The sequence below is a fragment of the Argiope bruennichi genome, chromosome 2 (genome assembly GCF_947563725.1).
Source record: "Argiope bruennichi chromosome 2, qqArgBrue1.1, whole genome shotgun sequence".
Lineage (NCBI taxonomy): Eukaryota > Metazoa > Arthropoda > Arachnida > Araneae > Araneidae > Argiope > Argiope bruennichi.
This window is the reverse complement of record NC_079152.1, coordinates 105,419,935-105,445,956: the sequence shown is the minus strand read 5'-3', so window position 1 is coordinate 105,445,956 and position 26,022 is coordinate 105,419,935. Positions and strand designations below refer to the sequence as shown.

The 26,022-nt window shown below is 28.3% G+C and overlaps 1 protein-coding gene across 1 annotated transcript in view; it reads left to right on the top strand.

Moving 5' to 3' along the window:
* LOC129962067 (uncharacterized) overlaps positions 1-26,022 on the top strand; it is a 367,795-nt gene that overhangs the window by 265,587 nt on the left and 76,186 nt on the right. Inside the window, exons 6-7 of the mRNA XM_056075776.1 lie at positions 8,658-8,711; positions 10,529-10,594. Coding sequence (XP_055931751.1) covers positions 8,658-8,711; positions 10,529-10,594 — 120 coding nt within the window. The remainder of the gene's footprint in view (positions 1-8,657; positions 8,712-10,528; positions 10,595-26,022) is intronic.

The window sequence follows — 26,022 nt, the reverse complement described above, 5'->3', positions numbered from 1 at the left end:
CTATATTTTCGTCATTTCCTGTATCTCTCCAGGATGATATATTGGAGTGTCAAACTGTCAGAGAATATTGACATGAGAATTTTTCTCTGTCGTGTAATCAGCACAGGTCGTCTTGTTCACTACATTCAGCACACAGTTCTTTTTCGAAACTAGATTAACTTCAAAACTGTTATAATACATCAAAGAAAATTCAATTAATTAAGGCTTATTGCTTTTCCGCTTTATAAGCAGGATATTTTGTCATTACATAAATGCATATTCCTTTTCTAAATTTTAATGTATAGCATTTAAATAATAATATCATGAAATTAATTAGAAGCATTATAAATCAAGATATATGCTGATTATTACTGTATTGAAATCATTTTATGATGGAATGGTCTAGACGAATTCATGAAAATCAAATGCTATTATACTGAATATTTAATGCATTCGCTCTCTGGATGAATATTTGATTTAATTTAGATAAACAGTGTGTTGTAATATATTTCGTGTACGGTAAAAACGTAATTGAAAAATGAATTTTTGTGATATAAAATTATTTTTCTTTCTTTCTTCTGTTACTTTCGTCTATGAAATGAAAGTACTTTATTATTTAATCTAATACAAATCAATTTATTCATAAAATACTCGGATTGTACTGTTATTATTCTTTCTGATTTATCATCAAATACATCTAATTATTTTACAAACATAGCAACTATGAAATAGAAGATTTCTGGAATAATTAATGTAAGAAAATCTTCCCCATGACTCAAATCCAAATATAAAGTATCCTACAAATGTGGATATCTTATTTTTAAATCATCTGGAATTTATGGCGAATTGTCGAGTCTTATAACTTCGACAACTGTTGAATCCCAGAAACATTAATGGATGATCTCGAATGATAGTTCATGTTGCATTGAATTTTAAGATGATACCAACATAGGCATATTGAATAAGGTAGTGCTTAAACATCCTCGAATTGTTATGGCATAGGGGCTTAAAAATCAGGGGGATTAATTTTTTATAATTGTTCTATGAATATATTTTTCTAAAAGCTTCGGAACACAATTTTAATTTAGATCCAGTGCTCAATATAACATTTTTGAATTGTTTTTCTCATGTTGTATAAGTACTTACGAGTAAGAAGTTAAATAATAATGGATAACATCATTCAACTGCAGCATCATATTAAAAGAATATCCGTTGGTTGCATCAAAATACTTAATTTGGGCCATGAGCAAGAAGAAGACGTTGAGCCAAACAAGAAATTTTTAATAAGTAAATTTTTAAACTTTAAATCTTAAATTTAGTCTGTCATTCATATAAAGCACGCCATTTGCTTTTGGTAAAAGTTTTTTTGAGAGATTATAAAGTCGTCATCGGTCTAGTTTATGAAATATTGTATTAAATTGTATACAAAAAGCAATTACGTTACATTACCAGTAAATTATGATTATAAAAAAGATGCTAATCCATCAGTTATCATCAATTCAATTGAATATTGAATTGATGATAAATTATAATTTATATTATAATGTTTTTAACATTAAAAACTTAAATAGAAAATTGACAGAAAAACTGTATTCAATAGTAATGAGTTACACAATACTAACCAACATTTCAATTGCCTACTTAAACCTTTTCCTCAAATGTGGTATAAATTCTGTGCAAACTGTATTTTCCCCCTCTGCATAAGCCTGGTGAAATCATTGTTCCATTGATTTAGTGAAGTTTATCTGCATTCGAAGAGCTATTTTAATAGCTACGATTAAATTAATTTACCAAGTAGTAAATAATTTAACTGACCTGTTCGGCCTTATTGATAATATTAATTGAAAGACAGAGAAAGTAATCCTTTAACCTGTGGAAAACAACTCTATCTTCCAATGTCTAGAATAGGGAGAAGGAATATTTATTTATTCATGATACAATTAATCTTTTTTTATTCCATATGCAACTCTATGAATGGCTTTAATGGCCGACAAATCTTAACTTCCCACACCTTAAAAAACGAAATGGGATATTTATCATTATCATTTCATACTTCTGGTCCTTAATCGTTCTTAATCCTTCTTATTTCTATGTAATCGTGATCATTGGGAGACAGATCTTATTTTCTAAAAACTAGAAAAGTGTGTGGTCACAGTTCTTTCGTTTTTTCTTCTTCTTACTTAACCGTATGGACGATTGAAGTGGGAAACAGATCTTTCTTTCCAGTAACTAAGAAAACGTGAAGCAATTCTTGTGTCCATTCTATTTTTTGCATAAAACTATGGACAGTAGAAATGTGATAGGATTAACCACTCAATGGCTAAAAAAAAAAAAAAAAGTATATTGTCCCGATTTTGAAAGCTTGTGAAACCAAATTTTTATGAAAGTGAAATTTACTTGGACTTTCATGGAAAAAAATCAAGAAATGTTAATTTATAGTTCATATTTTAGTTCAGCGAATTAGTGCTCCTAGTGAACATTTAAAATGGTTATTAGTATTATTAAATTTCTATTTTTCAGTTTTCATGGTTTGGAAACCTAGACGACTGAGCGGGAGCTTGACATGTTTCTTTTCTTTATTTTTCGCAATGAAATAATAACTTAAAATAATATTTCGTGTTTCAGTTATTTAAAATCTTAAATAATAAAAAAGACAGTATTGTTTAAAATTGTTGCTTAATGCTTTAAACGTTAAACGACCTGCTCATATATGCTTTATTGATAAAGAAAATTATTATCATCAAATTAATATCTTTATTCAAACCACCAAGATATTATATCATTATATATAACATCTATCAAAATATTGAATTAATATCTATTGATAATATATAATTAATAATATGTAATTAATTAAAAGCAATTTTACATCGAAGCATTTTAATATTTCAAAGCAAAATTAATAAATATTTGGCAGAATGAGTTGATATATGCCAATATCGTTAAATATTGAAACATTTCTTATTTATAATGCTATTCAGATTGAGAAAAAGAGATTTATTTGGCATTTTTTTCCACCGAAATTGGGAATTTGCGCCAGATTTTCCTGGTCTCTTAACTACACATTAAAACTAACATAAAACGCTCTGTATTGAAGAAGAATACGGTAAAGCCCCGCTTGTTTCATATTTTAGAAATTTTGGTGAATTAAACTCATTATAAATTTTCAAAAAAAAAAGATCCATTATATATTAACCAGACATTTTCAAACTGCCTTTCCTATCAATTTTAGGATGACTCTTTATTGTGCTAATTTTTATCTTTGCTTTTGTTATGCATTTTTCATCTTTTGCGTAACATGCATAAAGCAATTTATAGATATTATAGCAGCCTAAAATATTATCATTCCAGAAACTGCATCAAAGCATTCCGCCAGTACCATTGAAATACTTTATACTTGGTTTAAAGCATATATGTTGCATTTCTCCGCAAAATCTATTAAAGTTATTCAAATAGCACAATTTATTAAAAGTATGGGAATTATTATTATCTCTTCATAAGTTTTTGTGGCAAGATTACTAGTCATTTCCTTTCTATAATTATCTTTCCCTTAAAGTTTTCAAAACTCCTGTTAGCTTTCAGAAAAAGAGGAAATTAGTTATTCAAATTAAAATTGACTATGCAAATTTTCATAAATGTCGATCATAATTTTAATTAGAATGTGCCTTAAAACGCAGAAACTAATTACGTTCGAAAGTATATTAATTTAAAGATTTCTAATTTCAAATATACAACAACCTAAAACTCATTTCTAGGTAATATATGGAATATTCCCTGCATATTATGTTCCTTTACAGAAAAAGTTTCTAAAATACTTGTAAATATGCGGCTTTCAAACTACTTTGAAATTTTAATTATATAAGTTATTAAAATATTCATTACATTTCTAAGATTAGAAATTTGAGGCTTAAATAGCCTCCTTCGAATATCTAAAGATTTAAAGAATAATTTTTTACATGCATTTTAATATTTATATATATTTTTTGAAAATATGTAAAACTTCTTGAATATATTAATAAAGCATTGTACATGTACTGCAATATATATTTTTTCGCATTTATAAAAATAAATTTGAACTATTTATTGATTTAATATATACTGAATAAGTATCTGTAATATCTGAAATTTGAATTTAACAAATTTATTCAGTGGTCATACACATCCAGAAGTGATTTGACAAATTGGTTCGGCTTATTTTTTTAACTCTATAATCATTTATGCTTGTATTAGTGCTTTAATTTTTAATATTAGACAGTTTTAGCTTTAAATAAAAAAAATCAGTCAATGACCTGATTGCTTGCAAAATATTAATTTAAATATTATCACAGAAATTTACTGTCTTAGTCATCTGATTTTACGCACAGAAGTCTAGATTAATGTTCTTTCATATTTCTATGATGATAACAACGGGTATCACGCTTGTAGACAATTACCGGAAATTTATATTTGTAATATGCGGATAAAAATATTAGTGCCAACGAGTTTTTATGAAAATTCATGTTGGCAAACAACTTTCCTCGATTCCAAAGTTCATTGACGACAAAATGAATAAAATTCATTACCTCAAGATATTTTTCAGAAGCATTGTGCTAGAAATTAAAAAAAAAATAGTCAATGACCTGATGCTGCAAATGTTACAAAACGTTATTTATTATCACAGAAATATACTGTCACCTGATTATATGCACAGAAGTCTGGACTGATGTTCTTTCATATTTCTATGATGATAACAACGGGTATGACGCTTGCAGACAATTACCGGAAATTTATATTTGTAATATGCGGATAAAAATATTAGTGCCAACGAGTTTTTATGAAAATTCATGTTGGCAAACAACTTTCCTCGATTCCAAAGTTCATTGACGACAAAATGAATAAAATTCATTACCTCAAGATATTTTTCAGAAGCATTGTGCTAGAAATTAAAAAAAAATAGTCAATGACCTGATGCTGCAAATGTTACAAAACGTTATTTATTATCACAGAAATATACTGTCACCTGATTATATGCACAGAAGTCTGGACTGATGTTCTTTCATATTTCTATGATGATAACAACGGGTATGACGCTTGCAGACAATTACCGGAAATTTATATTTGTAATATGCGGATAAAAATATTAGTGCCAACGAGTTTTTATGAAAATTCATGTTGGCAAACAACTTTCCTCGATTCCAAAGTTCATTGACGACAAAATGAATAAAATTCATTACCTCAAGATATTTTTCAGAAGCATTGTGCTAGAAATTAAAAAAAAAAATAGTCAATGACCTGATGCTGCAAATGTTACAAAACGTTATTTATTATCACAGAAATATACTGTCACCTGATTATATGCACAGAAGTCTGGACTGATGTTCTTTCATATTTCTATGATGATAACAACGGGTATGACGCTTGCAGACAATTACCGGAAATTTATATTTGTAATATGCGGATAAAAATATTAGTGCCAACGAGTTTTTATGAAAATTCATGTTGGCAAACAACTTTCCTCGATTCCAAAGTTCATTGACGACAAAATGAATAAAATTCATTACCTCAAGATATTTTTCAGAAGCATTGTGCTAGAAATTAAAAAAAAATAGTCAATGACCTGATGCTGCAAATGTTACAAAACGTTATTTATTATCACAGAAATATACTGTCACCTGATTATATGCACAGAAGTCTGGACTGATGTTCTTTCATATTTCTATGATGATAACAACGGGTATCACGCTTATAGACAATTACCGGAAATTTATATTTGTAATATGCGGATAAAAATATTAGTGCCAACGAGTTTTTATGAAAATTCATGTTGGCAAACAACTTTCCTCGATTCCAAAGTTCATTGACGACAAAATGAATAAAATTCATTACCTCAAGATATTTTTCAGAAGCATTGTGCTAGAAATAAAAAAAATCAGTCAATGACCTGATGCTGGCAAATGTTACAAAATGTTATTTATTATCACAGAAATATACTGTCACCTGATTATATGCACAGAAGTCTTGACTGATGCTTTTTCATACTTCTATGATGATAACAACGGGTATGACGCTTGCAGACAATTACCGAAAATTTATATTGGTAATATGCGGACAAAAATAGTAGTGCTAACGCGTTTTTGTGAAAATTCACGTTGACGAACAACTCTCCTTGATTCCAAAGTTCCTTGACGATAAAATGTGTCAAATTCAATTTATTACCACCAGATATTTTTCAAAAGCACTTATCATTCAATATTAAAATATCTGCACTGATCTGAAAAATCTGAATAATGCTGTACGTATAAAAGCATTTTGTTTTCTCATAAACTCAAAGAAATTAATTTAATGTTACTTGTATTATACTTATTAAACCAGAAGTAAACCATATGATTTATTTTCTTATATTTGTTATTCTTTAGTTATCGTATTATTTCATCTTAAATGGGCCATTTTAATTTTGAGCTGTAGTCACAGGACGAGGAACAACACCTGAACCTGCAGCATACTCTCCAAAATTTCTACAACATCTGCGGGAGAATAATGTAACACCTAATCCTCGTCTGATTTAATGCAGTTAGACTGTATCGATCTCTCCACCCATCAGTAATGAAATCGCAAGACTCTCATCTTCTCATGTGTGAATTGCACAATCCGAGAATAATGTTATTTTCAAAATATGCGAAGTGCAGATTTCGATGAATCTTCATTCTTTAGACCTACCTTGAGTCTATAAATTTTCTTTTATGGAATTCTACTTGCGTGTGATTGCAATACTTCAAAAAGAGAATGAGTTGGAAGAATTTTGATGTCTTAAATCACCTCATTTTTTTGTCAAAAATGTAGGAAAATCCATCAAACAGAAATATATCTGTCTGCACTGTATTATAAATGGTAATATAAAAACGAAATGAGCCAGATATCAGAAATTTGACAAAGTTGTTCTTTGCCAAAATCATAGACGCATTAAATTTGTACCCAATCCATTTTCCAAATACAAAAAGTTTCAACTCTATTTTTATCTGTCTTTTGGAGTGTATTCACAGTAACGCCAACATTCAGAAATGCAAAAGAGAAAAACGAATTCAGTTTTCGGTGAGTAATGAATTTCATTATATGAATTGTATCACGATTGCAGACTTCCAAATTAATTTGTGCAGCAATTTAGTCAAAAGGAACAGATATTATGGAAAATACATACTTGCTTTTGTTTATTTTAAGATGAAATTGTTCAAAACGTTTCATAGTATTGCAATATGTGAGGAAGTCGCAAGAAAAACACTTCAGCTTACTTCACTTCAGTTTCTTTCACCTTTACATCCTTTCATTTGCAAACACTTTAATATTACACTTACTAACAGAAATTGCAACATTTTTCTTCTGTTAAGAGTAACATAATTCAAGAATGTGGTAGATCCAATTTTACTAGATTGGATTAGAAAATCACTACAGAAAAAGCTCTGTTTTAAAAAAACAAACAAATATTATATTGTATTTAACATTTTTTTTTATTTATCGGATATTTTAATAAACACATATATATCAAATAAATCTCCTTACCATCATTGAAATAAATGGGTCAACGATTAATGCTTTGGAAAAATATTATAATAAGTTTGTATACATATCAGCATTTCGAATCTGGATGTCTTAAGACTTCACCCCAACATACTATGGGCCGCGGTGGCCTGGTGGTATTGTCTCGGCTCGGAGCCAGAGGGTTTCAGGTTCGAGACCCTATTCCACCGAAGAACCGTCGTGTAAGGGGTGTCTGTTGTACGTTAAATCCGTCATGACCAAACGTCCTCCCACTGGTGTGGTGTGGTGTGGAGAGAGGGATGCCAGCTCAGGTGTCGTCCTCGTCATCTGACCGTGGTTCAAAATTACGAGGTCCGTCCCAAAATAACTCTTGTGTTGCTTCAAACGGGACGTTAATATAACTAAACTAAACTAAACCCAATATACTATTCTACTTAAGAAAAAAAAAATCAGGTGGAATGTATAATCTCATTTCATAATAGAATAAATAACAGATTACATTAAGAAAAATTTTACTTCCCACTTAATTAAGATAATGCGTTCTTAATCAGATTTTTCAAAGAAATAAATCTCCTCAATATAAATAAAACAAATGGGATAACTCAAAATGATTTGTGAAAAATTTTTTCCTAAATTTGTGCACATATCAGCGACATTTCAAATCTTGATCTCCTTAAAATTCACCTCGACATACTATTTCACTTTAAGGGGGGTGGGGGGAAGAAGGAAAAAAAAACAGAAAGCAGAAGGAAAATATATTCTTAAGGGAACTAGAATTTTTCTTTATTTCCAACCTGTGCCTCAAACGAAATATTTTCTTCGAAGATAAACGATTTGAACGCCAAGTCATCTTCGTATCTGCCGTTAACCGCAGGAACTATTTAAACGAGGCTAAAGTAAAGAAAACTGCAATAAAAAAAGAAAATGGCGCTTCGGAGTTGAATAGACGAAGAAGACGACTTGAAAGATTAAACGAAGGAAGGAGAATCAAAACCCCTCAGTGACGTGAAAAATGAAGTTGCAAAAAACGACGAAAGTTGTCTTGCCGTGAAGATCGCAGAGAATTTTGGAATAATCTGAATTTTCTTAAAAGAATATTCTCATGTGTATTTTTTAACAGATAACAAGATTTAGAACATGTATTCACGTTTTTTCTTATTTTTCAGGTTTGCCAGGGCCTAGAGGAAAGAAAGGAGTTCCTGGGAAAGCTGGGACGCCAGGTGAGAAATGGTGTAATATTTTTCTGTGTAGAATTCCTTTTGGATTATCTCGAATATTTACGGTTTAGCAAAATAACAGTTTCTGAAAGTAACTACAGATGGAAAAAGCATTTGAGATTCAGGTGGTTTTTTTTCAAAACATTTTTTTTATATTATTGTATATCTTTATGCAGGGAATATATTTAATGCATTTTTATCATATCTCTGTTTATTGCATGAAAACTGTCACGAAATAAACAAGGTATGGTAGGTTTAAATATGTGTTTATTTTTACTGGAAGTATATTCGGACATAAATAAGCTAAAGTACCATTTGAGGAACAGTAAAAAGAAGTAATACATGAAACTGAAAAAACCGTTCGCTTATTTACATTTCTATTTAAAATAAAAAACGAATTGATATATGTACACCTTCAAATATATGGTTATGATTAGATACCTTTATCTATAAAATAAAATTATGATTCGTATACATTCAGTGATATAATTATGATTCGTACATCCTCAATTATTTGGTTAGGATTCGTATACCTTTAAATATATGGAAGAATTTATTTTTGTTTATTAGAGGAATTAACTGTAAATAAAGGAATTATATGCAGACAGAATATTTTTATTTTCAGTCAAATTTTATTTAAGCATTACTTAATTCTATGATTATTAGGAAATTTTAAATATTTTGTCTTGTTTTGTTTTCTACAGAGAGAGCAAAGAAGTAGAGCAATGTCAATCAAAGAAAGAGAGTATTGAAATAATAAAAAACACAAATAAATGCTTACAAAGCATCAATCTTACCTCGGTCCAACAATTTATATCAACCGCTAGAGGTAGACATACAGTTCTAGTAGGAAAATTACTTTAAATGATCAGAAGCATAATATTTTATAAATGTTTTAGTGAATAAAGGCTTTTCCGAAACAGTTACGAATTCTAGCCGTTTTCAGGATCGAACCAGTCCTAATAATCATATTAAAAAAAAAAAAAAAAAAAAAAAAAAAAACTTGTCGATATTCTGAAGCATATTATAAAAACACATTCTTGTATAGTATGACTAAAATTGACCAAATTATAATTGATTAACCTAAATAGGAGTCTCATACAAATTTATTTTAAGAAAAAATTTAGCTATGCACAATTTCTATTAAGAAACAATCCTTTAAGATATCTTATGTGAAAAATTTAGACTAAAATAACGATTTTCGATTATTCAAAACTCAATCAGTTTCAGTTGCTGCTTTTTTTTCGCTTAAAATGATACGATGTCAAGAATATTTGTTTAAATATTATTGATAGGACCGAAAGGCAGTTTAAAATAAATATTTCGGAACTTTCTAAAATTTAATAAATTTATTTCTAAACAACTTATATATGAAGAAATAAATTTATTTACATAATTATTCCTACTATTTAGTGCTCATCAAGGGATAAAATTAATTTGAACCATAAGAGGAATAATAGTACTTTCTGCTAACAACTATAGTACTTTCTATTAACAGGATCGAAATTAAGTGAATTTATGCTGTCTTTACCCAAACGTTATAGCAGATCATTGTAGAAAGAAGGAGAAGCAATGCAAATCTGAGTGCAATATAGAGAATTTAAAAGATATGCATTTGTTTCACATGCACTTTATTTCTTTACCAACTTTTTTCATTTATTTTGGGCACTTTTTGCTTTACTCCGGTTTATATACGGTTTTTATTTCTTTTTTGATTTTTGTTGTTATATTTTAATTGCTTTTTCCATCGTATGTATATTTATAAATTGGCAAATTTAATAATATTATATATAAATATTTTTTATATCTTTTCATTTCAGGCGTTCCAGGAATAAAAGCGTGGAGTGTGAATGGTTCAGAAATAAAGGATGTTAAAGATCTTTTGAGTGAGTTGTTTATTATCTATTTGTGAAAGTTTGCTTTATCTCAATCTCAGAAAGGATTTGTCAGCTATCCAAATTAATTAGACTTCTATTATAATCATATTTATTTATTGCAATTAATATTCAAATATTTACATTTCCAAAAATTTCCGAAATTGCACAAAAAATATGTGCAGAGTCAAATATTTTTCTGCTTCTTATTTGAAAGTTGTTTCTGAGTCTTCCAAAAATTATTGTTTAATAATTTCCAATATACTATTAATTCTTATAATTTTCGAAATTGCGCAAAATAACATATGTTTATCAAAAATATTGTTTACAGTGTGGTTAGCGATCATAACGAAAGATCTGTTCAAATCAATTACATTTTATAAATGCTTATTCTTGCTGTAAATATTTTACTAGCATATATTACGAGGTGTCTCTGACACCTGCATCGTATTTTATAGTAATTCATACTGGTAGTTAATTTGGGGTTATTAGAAACAATTAATTTAAGAGAAAAAAAATTTAGTGAATATTTAATCATAAGGTGCGTTTCAGTTTTTTAGGGACACCAGTAAAAATGAAAATAAAAGCGTAAATAATAAATATTTGACATTTATTTCTGAAATAAGTTAGATTAATAACAAAAATAAATATTCTAAGATAATTTAGATTAAACAAATAAATTTCAACTTTGAAATGACTAAAAAAAGAGTAGCACAAATTTTGTGTTTCAAATTTTTAGGGACAGTGGAATTAAAAGCTTCAAAACTTCAAATTAAACTTTTTTACCGTTCAATATTAGCACCATTTTTTCTGATTACATCATATATTCTGTTTGGCATGGAATATATTAGGTTCTGAAGAAGTGTTGGATCCAGAGAATACCATTATTGCTTGTTGAAGCTGCATTTTCGAATGAAATTGGCGCCCTCCTTCATAAACTGTTCTTGCCAAAAGACTCCATAGATTTTCAATGGGGTTTAGATCGGGGCTTCTGGCGGGCCAATCCATAACTTTCACATTGTTATCTCTAAACCACTTTTTTGTTGATTTTGAGCTGTGGATAGATGCATTATCCTGTTGAAAAGTCCAATTTGGACCACATATTTCAGGTCTTGCATTAAGTAAATGTGTTTGTAACATTTCTTAGTATCGATCAGAATCCATTCTTTTATTCACAAATGCCAGTTCGCATGTACCATTAAAGCTAAAAGCTCCCCAAATCATAACAGATCCACCGCCCATTTGCCTTTTGGAGAAAATCTCTGGTTCTTTTCTTAGATCATGCCAGTAATATCTCCAACCGTCTGGCCCATCTAGATTAAGCTTCTTCTCGTCGCTGAACATGACTTCTATCCACTCATCTTTGAAATGCATGTGTTCCTTTGCCCAGGATAAACGTTGTAATTTGTGTTGTTTGGCAAGTGGTGGTTTGCAAGCCTTTTTCGCATATTTCATGTTTTTATTTCTCTTGATTGACCTCCAAACAGTAGTGTAAGAACATCCCAGTTTCAATTCTTTTGTTACTTTTCGTACTGATGATTTTCCATTTACATATTTCTGAATAATTCTCCTGCGGGTACGTGAATCGAGCTTTGGCTTAGGTCCTCGCTTTTGAATGGCAGTTGATTTCCCATTTAACTGCTTCACATAATTTTCCACAGCACGTTTTAAACGTTTTATGAGGACTGCAATATTTCTCAAAGACTTTTTTTCGTTGTAATGAGCTTTTATTTGGCCTTTTTCAAGATCTGATAACCATTTACCTGTAGCCATATTTCTTCGGCAAAAAATTAAGTACTAACGTGGACGTTTTCAATATAAGCTTTTTAAGTTATTAAAACAACTGGTAGTAAATGAAAATGAGCAATAATAAAGATTTAACTTGAATTTGTATACCATCTCATCTAGCTGTCCCTAAAAATTTGAAACACAAATTTGGCATTTTTTTCTATTTTCTTCTTTTATTAGCATTGATATTTATTTAATTATTTTAGATTTTTTTATTATATTTAATTTTTCATGCTTTTCAAAGAAGTTTTTACAGATATTTGGTAAAAATTATTCCGATTTTATGTTTTTATATGGTGTCCCTAAAAATTTGAAACACACCTTAGATGAAAATATATTAAATAAATTACATAATGAAATATATTATCTTTACGGTTATAATGCAAAGAAAATTACTGTTAAGGAAGAAAAAGACATTTCGTTATCAAAGAGTTACGGATGTTGTTTTCTTATTTCCAAATGCGCACTGTTAAAAGTAATTATCTAAATTTTGTTTTATGTTTTTATAATATAATTTATTTTATTTCTGTTAGCCTTTTAATATAGAGGAAATATATTTTTTTATCTGTAAGGCATAAATATGTTTCAAAAATATATGACTTTCTATATTCTTACTACTTAATAACGGCAGCTTCTAAAATTTTTATTTAAAAATCTATTGATTTTCAAAACTTTACAAGTTTGCGTTTAAAATATTTGAAAACTGATGTATTATACGTTGAAGACGATTTGGAAATAATTTCCTATAACATTTTATTTATGTTAAAGAGATAATTAAAAAAATTTAGGATTCATTCTTGATTAAATTATTGAATGAAAGATGTTCATGGCATAAAAGCGTCACTACAAAAAAATAATTATGCAGATCTCACTGTTTATATCAAACTTGTTGAACTGTCGAGAATTTTGCTGAAAATAATTGTAATTTATTTTTTAGTTGAAGCAACAATTCATACATTGGATATAAGATTTTATCAAAACTATTAACCTGCATAAATATCTAAATTGGAGTATTTATTTTATATTTTTTTCGCTAATTATTATAGACTATTCCGTAAAACTTTAAATTTAACGAAATTTAAAATATTTAGCACCTTAATTGTGTTTTCTTTACAATAAATTGATGACAACTTTGACTCATTTTTGTAATGGATTATAGAATCAACTAAGGTTGAAGGATTAACGAATTATTATAACTAAGGATATAATTCGGAAGGATTAACTTAATTAAAATAACGAAATATTTACGAATTATTCATCCCTTTGTAGACTTAAAGTTGAAATGAATGATCTTATTTTAAATTATAAGCTTGAAAGCAGAGTGATTTGAAATGAATCCTGCTAAAAATCGTAAATATTTGAATGTCCTTACTAGAATTGCAGTTTTTATTGCGATTTCATATTTCAGTTAAATTTTTTAATCATCATAATTATATTTTAAGAATTTTTCTTCCTTTTCCTTTGTACTTTTTTTTTAAAATTTTTGTCTTAATGAACTCTATTAGAGTGTTTGCAAAATTGAAAAGATAAACTTCTTTCTGATTGCTTGAAACTACACAAAAGACTACAAAATTGAAAAAAAAAATTATACTAGATATTAAAAAAAAATGCTTTGGCGAATATTTAGTAAAAACTTTCAGCAAAACGTGTGGTTGATATAAATAGTTCTCTGAATTGAATTCGTATTTGAAAAAAAAAAAAAAGAAAGAAAGAAATGATAACTTGAAAAAGAAATATTTGACGGATAACGTCAGTTTGACAAATCGCAGTTTTCTTTCACGAACACAAAAATGGCTTTCAAAAAGTCATTTTTCCTGAATACCTATTTTTTATAACATTATGATACTGTGGTGCATCTATACTGGATTTCTCTCCAGTTTCCACATTGTTACTAAAAATTATCAAAGTAAAAATAGAACTGTTTCAGAATTAATCTATTTTTAAGAAAAAAAAATCGAAAAACAACATTTTTCTAAAATCTACTTTCAAGTTTGAAAATAAAAGAAATTAGATTGTAGTTTTCAATTTCAAATTTCTGTGAAGTTATCGAGATTTCTATTTATTCTTTCGTTTTCATTGTTTTATATGCAGGAATATATTATACAAATTATACATGCCTTCATCATTTGTTATATAAAATGTTTTTATTAAAGTCTCTGTATTTTATTTGCTTGAATAATAGTAAGTTAATTCGAAATGAATTGTATTTCAAATAAGTGTATAAAACTAAACCAAATTTAATTGATAAGAAAAGAGATGATAGAGTGTATTCTTTTGTCGAGTTGCATATTATGGTTTTTTTCTCCCGCGTTATATGGGTTTTGTTAAATAAAAATATAATTTTGTTTTGTTATTGACCTGAAGTACCTAAATTAACAGCATGAGATTCATCTTGATTAAGAAAATTCATAACACTTTTTATAACAATTGTTTTACAATTTAGATTGTACAGAATAATGTATCTTGATTTTATTTTAAATGTGAATGGGCAAAATGAATAAATAAATGATATCAATTTGTTGCTGATGAAATACTCTAGTTGTGTAAAATAGCTATTATGCATGTAGTTACAAGCTGAATCTTTTTTACTTCAAATAAGTCTGTGAATTAAAATTTTTTGTGAGTTATTTTTATCTCTTTTATAACCCGATTCAACTGGATTATTAAAGAGAAAAGAAAGAATGGTAGGTGTTTCGCTGTTCTGCATAATATGTTCAAGCTATTATTCTTTAAAAAGTACTATACATTTGGCACAGATGAAAGAAGATAGCCTCCATTTATGAAGATGTTTCCGATTATATAAAATAGACAAAATGAATTGGCAAAAACCTAGTGAAATGCCTAATAAAATTAAAGTTATACATTCTTCTTTATCCTGCACAAAAATATTTAAAGCCTATTCAGTTTAGATTTTCAATGTATAAAATATATGTAACATCTGGGAAGCTGCAAATTTTTTTTTGCAATATGACACCGGTATTGTTTTTATTTTTGGCTGTTGTATGTACTCATCCACTACAAAAATAGGCTCATTTTCAGAGCATGTCAAATTTTGTGTCAAAGAAGCAGCATTCGTGGAAAGTTTCATCATTTCATTGGGGGGAAAACACATCCGTTACTGTTAGAAATTTATCATGAACATTTTCCATTGATAAAAGTTAAGCCATTTAAAAGTAATGATTTCAATACTGAGTGCAAAAAGCATCAAAAAAATATTCCAGATACAAATTAGAAATCATTACTTGGTGAAATTATTAATGGTTAATGATACCAGAAAAAAATTGATCTATTTGAAAGAACCATTGAAGGAGAAACATCTAGAATATAGTGTAATACAAGAAGGGATTATTTTCCAATATAACAACGCTGGACCACATAGAGCAGACTAGCGATAGAAAAGCTTGAGAATCCCTAGATAATTAGATTTTTTATATGTGTTACCCAACCCACTGTATTCACCAGTTGTCATTCCTTCAGACTATTACTTGTTTTGCCCCATTTATAGAGCTCTTTCTGCTTAGAGGTTCAATTCTCACGTTCATATCAAATTGTTTTGATAAATGGATTGCATCTTAAAAAGCCGGATTCTTTCTTCGGTTTCCGTTTATTTCAGGAAAGATGGAAACATTTTGTAGTTTCTGAAAAGAAATATAACGAAGAAATAAAATCGATATTCCGGATAAGTGTCTTTTTGAAATTATCAAAGGTTGGATTAATATTAATACATCCAATGAAGTACTTTTTCTGCCCAATTTATACATACTTTTTTATTTTTTGTTCTGTAACTACAAGAAAATAACAGAACTCTAAGAAAATTTCAGAACTATAAGAAAATATCTTATAAAAATTATAATAATTATGTATAAATTATTATATTACAAAAATTTGTGGATTACATAATAAAAATTGATAGACTATTTGCAGAATATTTAAATTTCTTAACCATACAAAACGAAACAAGACTTAGTAATTTAAGCAGTTTAGATTTCCATAATGAAATCTGTGTTATTAGAGAAACATGGATCTTAAAGATTATTACAAAACTTTAAAATAAGCACAAATCGGTAGTTTAGAAATTTTGAAGTGTAGGAATAAAAAAATATCCCTGTGAAGTGTTGTAAGTAAATGCTGCATTGGCTAAAATAGTTAAATTTCTATTCTCAAAGAAAAGATTGGAAAAATTTTAGTTAATAATCTTTTATATATATATATATTTAAACATTTGAAAAAGTAATGTATCTATAATAACTCATTTTATGCATAAATTCAAATTGTTTTGTTTCACATATTCTTTTTAGTTATAAGCACTATTTATGAAATTAATTAATTGAATCATAACTGTGACTGACTCAAAAATTATGGAAATATTTATAAAATGAATTTAGTTGACATGAGGAGTCAATTTAAAGACAAAATTAACTGCTGGTGCTATCTAGCTACATGTTATTTAGTGTTTTGCAGAAACTTCATTAATTTTTTTCTACCATAAGAAATGAAATGACTAACGACTATACCATACTGAAAGCACCAGTTCTCCTCTGCATGCAACGTAATGGATTGTAAATTAAATAGGCATGGTGCTTTATCAAGTACTGCGGGATCATTAATGTACTATATTTTGTATATTTGTTTGCAAAATTTATGGTATGTTCTGTGAAAAAAAATCCTATGAAGATAACATTACCTTCGTAAATTATACAACATATCGCTAAATAAACTAAACATGTGAAAGTGTTTAATGAGTATTACGTGAGTATGAAGTTATTCTATTCCATATATTTATTTTCAAAATATATGTTGTGATTATTTAAAGAAAGAGTTTGAAATCTTCACTACAAAGTATTAAATTCATTTCATAAAAATAGAAATCCTTCATTTATTTTATTTGATATCGCACTTTCTCATTCACAGATTCATCAATTTATTTTTTCATGAATACTTATTTAAAATAACTATGCGTCTTTTTACTACTTCAACATATTCACCTGCTGTTTTCCTTATATAAAAATCCCAAATAAATATTTTCATTCACTCTTTTCTAAAAATATTTGTGTTTCACAAATTGATTATAAATAAACACACGTCATTTGCTTTATTTCTAGTTTTTTGGACGATTGAAAGATGCACAAAAGCAATAATTCTCATAATTTTTTTCATTATTATTATTCTAAGCAGAAATGAGAAACAATTTAATTATCTTGTCCCCTAAATTCAATATCTTCCCAACTGCATACTGGAAGTAGATAATTTAGAGTGAATGGTGATCAATATATTCGGAAGTGCGCTACTAAAATAACTTAATCAGCCTATTCCATCTAGGAAGCTCAACTTGTTGGCAGATTATATCCGCTTCCTAGTAGTCAATTACACTAGACGGGTATTGTCTTGTAATTTATTTAATAAGCAGTAATTAAATATCCAGCTGTGAAGAAGACTAACTATCTTGCTAAATGGATTCACAATCCATTAGTTAAATTCTTCACTAAATTAGTCGAGATAAGAAATTCCATTAAATGCATAAGTTTTATAGATGATTTCAATCAAGTCTTAATTTTAAATCTAATGTACAGTAATGTTGACGAACTTCTAATAAAACTGATAATTACATATCTATATTTAGTTACATTTATATGAGAATAAATCCGATGAAATTATTTTTTTTTGTCTACAAAATATTTTATTTTTAGGAATATGGATTTTAATCAAAACAAATTATTTCAGAATACCCAGTTTGAAAAAAAATGAATCGCCTTAACTTACTTGAATTCCTACTTTAAAATTTTGAAATTAAATGCTTGTGGACCGAAGATTTTCTCTTTTTATTTATTTCATTTTCTTTAGCCTATTAAGATTTCTTTGGTAATATTGTATGAAATTACATGTTTTGGTAAGTTCCAAAAGTTTCTTTGTGATATTCATCTTTGAAGCTAAAGCTAGAACTTTTCAGTTTGTTTTATTTACTTTACATTTTGGAATAAATAAAACTGTTTCCTAAAACTGTTTTTTCTTCATAATGATAAATAAACAAATGTCCTGACATGAAATCATGATACAATTTGCTGTCAAATTTTATGAATTTGTAAAATATGCATGTAAGAATGTTATATATATTATAATAAAAGCATATATGAAAATGAAAAGTTTGATGTAAAAAATATAGCTTTTAATACATAAAAAATAACCACAAAGATGCAGTATTTGTTTAGTTAGTAAAAGCTTTCTCCTTATTAAAACCAAAGAAAACATTTTTTCAAGTTACTTTATATATTTTTACCATTTCCTTTTTAACTATATAAAATTAAAAGCTAATCCTGTTTCATGCTTAACCTTCCGCCGGAAACTGAGTTTGATTGTTCTCGATCACTCCATGCCACACCAGTAGGATGATGCCACTCCATGCCTTTCCTTCCACGCCTTCCTCATTCATTCAAGTTGTCCATTGAAGATTACACTATGCAAATTCACTCAAATGCTATTTGTTGAAAGCCTTGCTAAAATACTCATAGCCACCTTCTTCCCCCATTCATTCAAGCTGGCCATTGGAAATTATTCCATTCAAATTCACTCCAATGCCATTTGGTGAAAGCCTTGCAAGAGTATCCTAGCTCCTTCTACTCATCACAAGAGCTACTTCTTTAGCCGAATTCAGTGAATACTCATTCAAATGATTAGATAAAAATGGCCTGACATGAGTTTAGCATGAGCTATTTTCCAGGCAACACCATGGCATTTAACGAGTTTTTGTCACTGACAATAGATTTTGGGGTATCACCACTCCTTTAGCCTGGCATGCTGTGTTCCTGAATATCCGGTTTTTGTCGATGGCTGGTGATGAACTTAATGTATTAAATTATCAATAATCAATTTCTTTAAATCTCTGAAATGCATTTTCTACATATTATTAGTATCCGTAAAATTAAAATTATCAGTTCTTTCATTTAATTTATGTCATTAACATTATTATTTATTAAAATAAATAAGGCGTTGTTAAGAAAGATGAATGCTGATATTTCTGACTTTCTTCTTATTTGAGCATTTAAATCTTTAAAAAAATGTTTACATCTTCATTGGAAACTTTGATGTTAAATTGCTTTTTTCATGTTAAATACATAACATTTGTATCATTATCTTTAGATCACTTGGAGAAGTTAATTAAATTTTTTTCATAATAGATAACTGGCGTGTTAAAATTGTTAAAAAAATATTGGGAATTGGAAGACAAACAAACTATTGGAAAATATAGAAATTACAAAAATAGTCATTATTACATATGAATATGTAATGATAAACACCATCTGGTAGAAATGAAGGATACACAGTATTCCAGAAATGAAATTCAGTAAAGGATGGAAACTCTTTGATTGGTCAAAGTTTACAACTGATTCTTCTTGCACTAATAGTATGCCGAATATTTTGTAAATTCTTGAATAAATTCATAAATTTGTTTTGTTTCACGTCTTCTCTGCTTAAAATCACAACTTGGTCCTACTGTTGCCTACAAATATTCCACGCATAAGATACAAATCTATCATTTGAATATTCATAAACTGTTGCGTGGAATCTTTGAAAACAGCGGCGACTGTGACTTTCTTGAAATCCTTCAATAAAATTAGCTTGTTGATTCATATGGAATTTTCAGTCATACTTTTCCTGGTGATTTCGACTTATTTTTCTTAGTCACCTGCAGTGTGTGTACCTAACTGTAATCACCTAAGTCACTAACAGTGTGTGTATTGAAATCGGAAACATTATGTTAGAATTAAGTGGATTGAAAAAAGTTCTTCCGTGTCGTATTCCATGTTATAATATTTTATTTTAAAACAGAGAGTAATTGCTAATTTTTATTGCTTATAAATTTGTGTTCACTAGTAATTACTAAATATTAACAGCGGGAAACAAGTTAAAAATTTAATTTTATTTAAAATCATTTTGAACACTCTTTTAACAAAGTTATTCGAAAGCCTGTCTTTTTTTCTGTAACTTTAAAGAGCTATCTAGTACTCAAATCACGTTGCCTTCCCCATTTTTCTGTGCTCACTTCGCATATAATTATTTAGTAACAAAATAGCAAAAAATTGATGTATACATATCCTGTATTTTTTCATCTAGTAGGCTTAAATTTTATTGTAAAATTATCATTTTCTTTCGATTCACCTGCATTCTTAAATAAAAAAGATTTTATTTTATTATAATTAACACATTTTTGGTGCTTCTAGGAATATGTGGTTATCAATTTAGTATTAGAATTAAAATCCTATGCATTTTATAGCTGATTGATTGAATAACTGAAGAAGAAACAGTTATACATGTGAGATGAGAAACTATATAACACATTAATAACATTTTTCTGCTAGGAAATATTTATATAGAATGTAGATATCAATGGAATAAAGCCCAGAAACTACAACAGTAAAAATTATTTTACCTTCTTAATTAATTTGTTCTACGAATTTACATCTTTGTTTACCCCATTACTGTTTGTTCTATGGAAACTTAAATGAAAGGGGAAAAAATATCACAATAACCTATTTTTTTTAAAGAATTCTTCCTTTTCTAAAAATATTTTTTTTCTTTTTTTTTTCTATCTGAACTTAAATTTATTATTTAGCAGGAAAAAAAATACTTTTTTTCGTTGTCCTTTCAGCATATGTATAATGAAATTAAACTGGAAAATGCAACTTGAACACACAATAAAAAATATAAATGTGCAAAAAAATAACAGAAAATAATCTAATATATAACAAAATAATGCTTTGAAAGATTTTTTTTTCTTCCTTTTCTCAATAATACCATGCATTTCGCTTCGAGATATTTTTTATGGTTTTTTTTACAGTAAACCTGAAAAATGACTTTAACTATCTATTCTCAGTTTAAAAGATTTCTATTACAATTATTTTGTAAGATTTCTAAAGGTAAGAATTATTTTCAGTCTGTAGTTGGAAAATAATTTCTGTAATAAAGGATATGAAATGCTTCAAGAAATTGCTTAAAGATACTCATTTGATTTTCAAATTGAAAGGCAGTTCTTCCAAACATGACAATTCAGTATAAGCAATTTCAGTATTTAATTTCATAAAACTAATATATAAATGCATTATTTACTATAATCCAAATAAAGATGAAGGAGCAGCCTAATAACAATTACCTGGCATAAGTTTACAAAAGAGAAACTTTAAAAAAAATCACAATCATGCATGTGAAGGTAGTCTCTTTTCCACAGGAAATAAAAATTAAGTCTTGATACTTAGTCTTTAACAAATAAGGTCCAACTTTTAATGGTAATATCCATCATCAATAAAATATGTATTTACTGAATCATTTTTCTTTTGTAAAAGGATCTGTAGCTAATTACTATACCGTGAATTTCTTTATGTAAAACCTAAGGTTGCCTCAAAATGGATCTGTTTTTTTTTTTTTTTTTTTTTTTTTTTTTAATTATCAATTCAGTCTGTGGGCAAGCATTTAGATTTGCTGTCATAAAATATGTTCAAATATATTATGTCAAATAGGTCCCATTTCAACATTTTTAATATAACAAACATATTCACCAATTAGAAAGTGCAATGATTTGATTATGTTATAGGTTGCTACAAATTCAAGGATTGAATTTCTTCATTTTCTTTATGCATATATATATATTTACCTGCACTATGTGACTACTAGTACCATACGAAAACATAGTACCAAGAATTCCATGTCTTCTTCGTTTACCTTTTAAACATATGGACATATTGGGTGCAACATATTTTCTGCAAATGAAGGATGAGGAACGAGATCTTGTTGAAAATTGTTTCTTATAAAAAAAATTCCGCAAATGAAATAGTATTGTATATTTTTTTATGAGTTCAACGAATTGCACCTTTTACAATTCACAAAAAATAATTAATGCTTAAAATAAGCATAAATATCCAAAAGTTAATTAATCAATACATCTAGATCATATTACACATGGAACATGGAGAGAAAAATTGTAGAAAACGTTTTAATAAGTATGTTTAATCAGCTAATATATTAATAACTATATGTTTAAAGTATACAAATATTTTAATTCACCTTTTGAGTTAATTCACTAATTTTCGATTGAATCAACGCCCTTTGCACTCGTTAGTACAAACAGCAGAGACAAGTTATATTAATTGCAATCTTAATGTAAAATGTTTTGATGTCATTGTCAACATCTATTATGTTTAATGATACAGCTGAGACTTATTATTGATGGAAATATGGAAAATCCAGTATAAAGAAGTTCATTAATGAGCATTTGCATGATGTTGATACATAACTATTCCTTGAAATTTTAGCCTTCAAAAATATCTCCAGAATTGATTCAAATATTTAATTAACAAGTCCCTTTGAAATAATAATGGTTTCAATTATCGATGTCATTATACTTGCACAAACGAAGCAATTATGCTTCTTAATGACAGTAACTGAAGCTTTCAATGTTGCAAAATTAATCGTAATTCTTGATGCCAGCCCACGCATTTGATTTCTCAAAACAAACCCTATAATAACACAAAGGTAAAAACTCGGAATTACCGTTGTCATGGCTGTAAATCTATTTAATTGTCTCCAAAGGAACCATTGTCGATCTTGAAAATAGAAAAGAATGCTTATTTTCCTCGGAATCTGGTCATTGAAGAAAATAGCTTAATGTGAAAGACCAGCAGATAATTAAGGCTTTCATTGATGGAAGAGTAATCCCTCTATATCGGTTAATGTTCAGTGTTTTCCCGAGTAACGACCATTTCGGAAGGATAACTTAAAAACTGATCCTGGGAATTCATCACCGAAAGTATTTGGAGCTCAGGTCGCCGACTCGATCTCTGATGAAATGAAGCACAAGATTGATCTTTAATTAATATCTGGGATGAAAGACTTTTTTTTCTGCTTCTGGTCGTAAAGGCCTATGGTCTTTGATTGAAGTGGAAAACTAGGGGATCGGATAAAAACTTAACGCATCAGTGATTCCAGCAACAGACAAGTGTAAAATTACAGGAATCTATCGCATATTTTATATATAGATCTGCATTATAGCAAAAGGAAAGCCTTTGATCACTGTCATTACTGTGGTTATGCATTTGGAATTTGAAAAGTGATAGCAAGATAAACGTTTTTTTTACGTTTAAAAAATAAATGTTATCGTTAAAAAATAAATGTGACATTAATAAACATTCAGTGCAGTTAGGAAATAGATGCAATACGATTTTCCATTGGTACTTTTATTGCGAAATAATTGAGAAGATCTTATCTTATCACAACTAAAATTATTTAACTTTTTCTTTTATCTGCAAATTGTCACAGGCTAATTTACTAAGTAGAAAGTCAATTGACGGACAAATTTTTCTTAAAGAGCGCGTTATGCTCAACGCATACTGTGTCAAAGCCAATTACAGATATTGTGCGTGTTAAAAATCTTCAAAAGAAATAAACTTAATATATAACAAAGTTGACTTCTGATAAATCAAATTTTTCATTTCAACAATGTATATTGATGTCTCCTTTTTTTTATTTTTTAGTTTCATTATTAAAAAGTACAATAGTATTCAAAAATTAGGAACAAAACGAAGAAATAAGTGTTACAATGAAATAAAATGAATGACTATTTAGTATATCGTCTGGTAAAAGGAATGTTAGAGCATGCGTTTATGAGCAGTAAACTGCATATTGATAGAGAATGTTGAAAGAGTCTAAAATACGCCTGCTTTATTAGCGAAGAATTTCTGTAAAAACTATTACAAGGCGAACAATGATTTGAAAAAATTTAGTTGCTCTCAGAGTCAATGCTGACTAATGTAGCCTAGAGCTTCAAGATCGCTCAATAACATGTCACGTAGTTAAAAAATATTTTAAATGATAATGATAACCATCCAATGGTTTGGTAGTTATTATCAACGAGAAATCAGTGCTCAGTAGACTTGTATCATGCCCAACAGGTGAGAAGGAAAAGATTGCTGCCGAAAATTGAAATCGTAATCCATATAAATTGGACTTTTGGAAACTCAATATAAGTATTGCTGAGTTTGAGATTCTGAAAATTGCTATTCAAACGATGGCTTGTTGATAAGATGGCATAAATATATGTTCATCAGAAAGGTGGAAAGACATAAATGACAAGAACTCAGGAACTTGAAGAATCAGTAGTAGAGTTAAGTACGCTTTATAGATGAGAATCGAGCTTTTATGACTATTTATATCCCTATTAACACAACATATTATACGATATTCCCATAATGTTGTTTTATGTTCTGAATGACGGCCAATATTGTGAAGATATCGTAACAATGTTGCTCAGCATTTTGAGCTAATAGGTTAGTATGTCAACATATTTGTAAAGAAAGAACACGGCATTGCCCTTATTTTGACTTTAAAGAAAACAGTTTAGAACTGATAAGGTTCTCATTCCGGGTAGTATACTTTTGGCTCTACTTCTTATAAGGAGGTTTAATTACTGCTGCCTACTAGTTTACCTAAGTTCTTTTTCGAGTGTCGCACTTAAAAGATGTTGGAGAGTGAATAATTTCATAATTTTATTGCCGAACGAATCAATGTTGCTATTTCAATACAATCATTACATTAGCAACATTCCAACATTCAGAGCTAGATACATGCAGCATTCATTAGTAACGTTACAGCATATCATAAAACTCCAAGAAGAATTCCGCCATTGTAATTGCAGTTGCAACAACAATGGATCACGATACCTCAGAAATTTGTCAATAATTTCTTACTATGTGCAGAAAATCCCGCTACACATTCAGGATTATCATATCTTCTTCTCAAAATTGATCTTTTTTATGCATGTTTCTGAATATATCTACTTTTTGCTCAGTTATGCTTGAAGATTACTCAGTATTGATTTAATTTCTTCATTGGAAAAAATTCATTGCTATTCTTTTAGTCAAACATCTCGATAATATTTTTATAAATTTAAAATACATCTAATTTACCTTATCATTTTATACTACAGGAACCATACTCCTTACTTATTTTCACAATATAAAGTTAAAAATACCAATAGGTAAGAATCTAATTATAGATAACGTTTTGAGTTCAAAGCATTAAAAATAAATTCAAATAACTAAGAAATTCAAAGTGTAGAGTTAAGTCTTGATTTTAAAATTATGAAAATGAATTCCAAATTTTCTTATTTATTCCCCACACATTTGATTTCTCAAAATAATCACTGCAGTAAAATAATCAATAATAGAAAATTTAGCAAAAAGGAAATATTTTATTTATTTTACGTTATTTACTGAACGTTATTTTACTGATTATTTGGAAATAACTGTCTGTGAATATCAATTGAATAATAACTTCGTTTATCATCGTTGCTTTATCGCCTTCTACTTTATCGATAATTCTATAAATGAGTCACTTCCCTAAAAGAGATTTATTCATGCAGCAAGTGGCGCTAAAGTGTAATAGTTCACTCCATATCTCTCTTTCGATAAATTATTGTTATTCTGTGTTTCCAAATTGAGTTGAATAGTGGGAAATTATATTTCGCTCTATGATGTAAAATGGATGCATACCTGATTGATTTAATTCATCCCTACGAATTAGAGAAAATATGAGAGAAACGATTTCTGTCAGTTCTGTCAATAAATTTGTTTTAGAATAATAAATAAATTTAAAATAAATAAATTTGG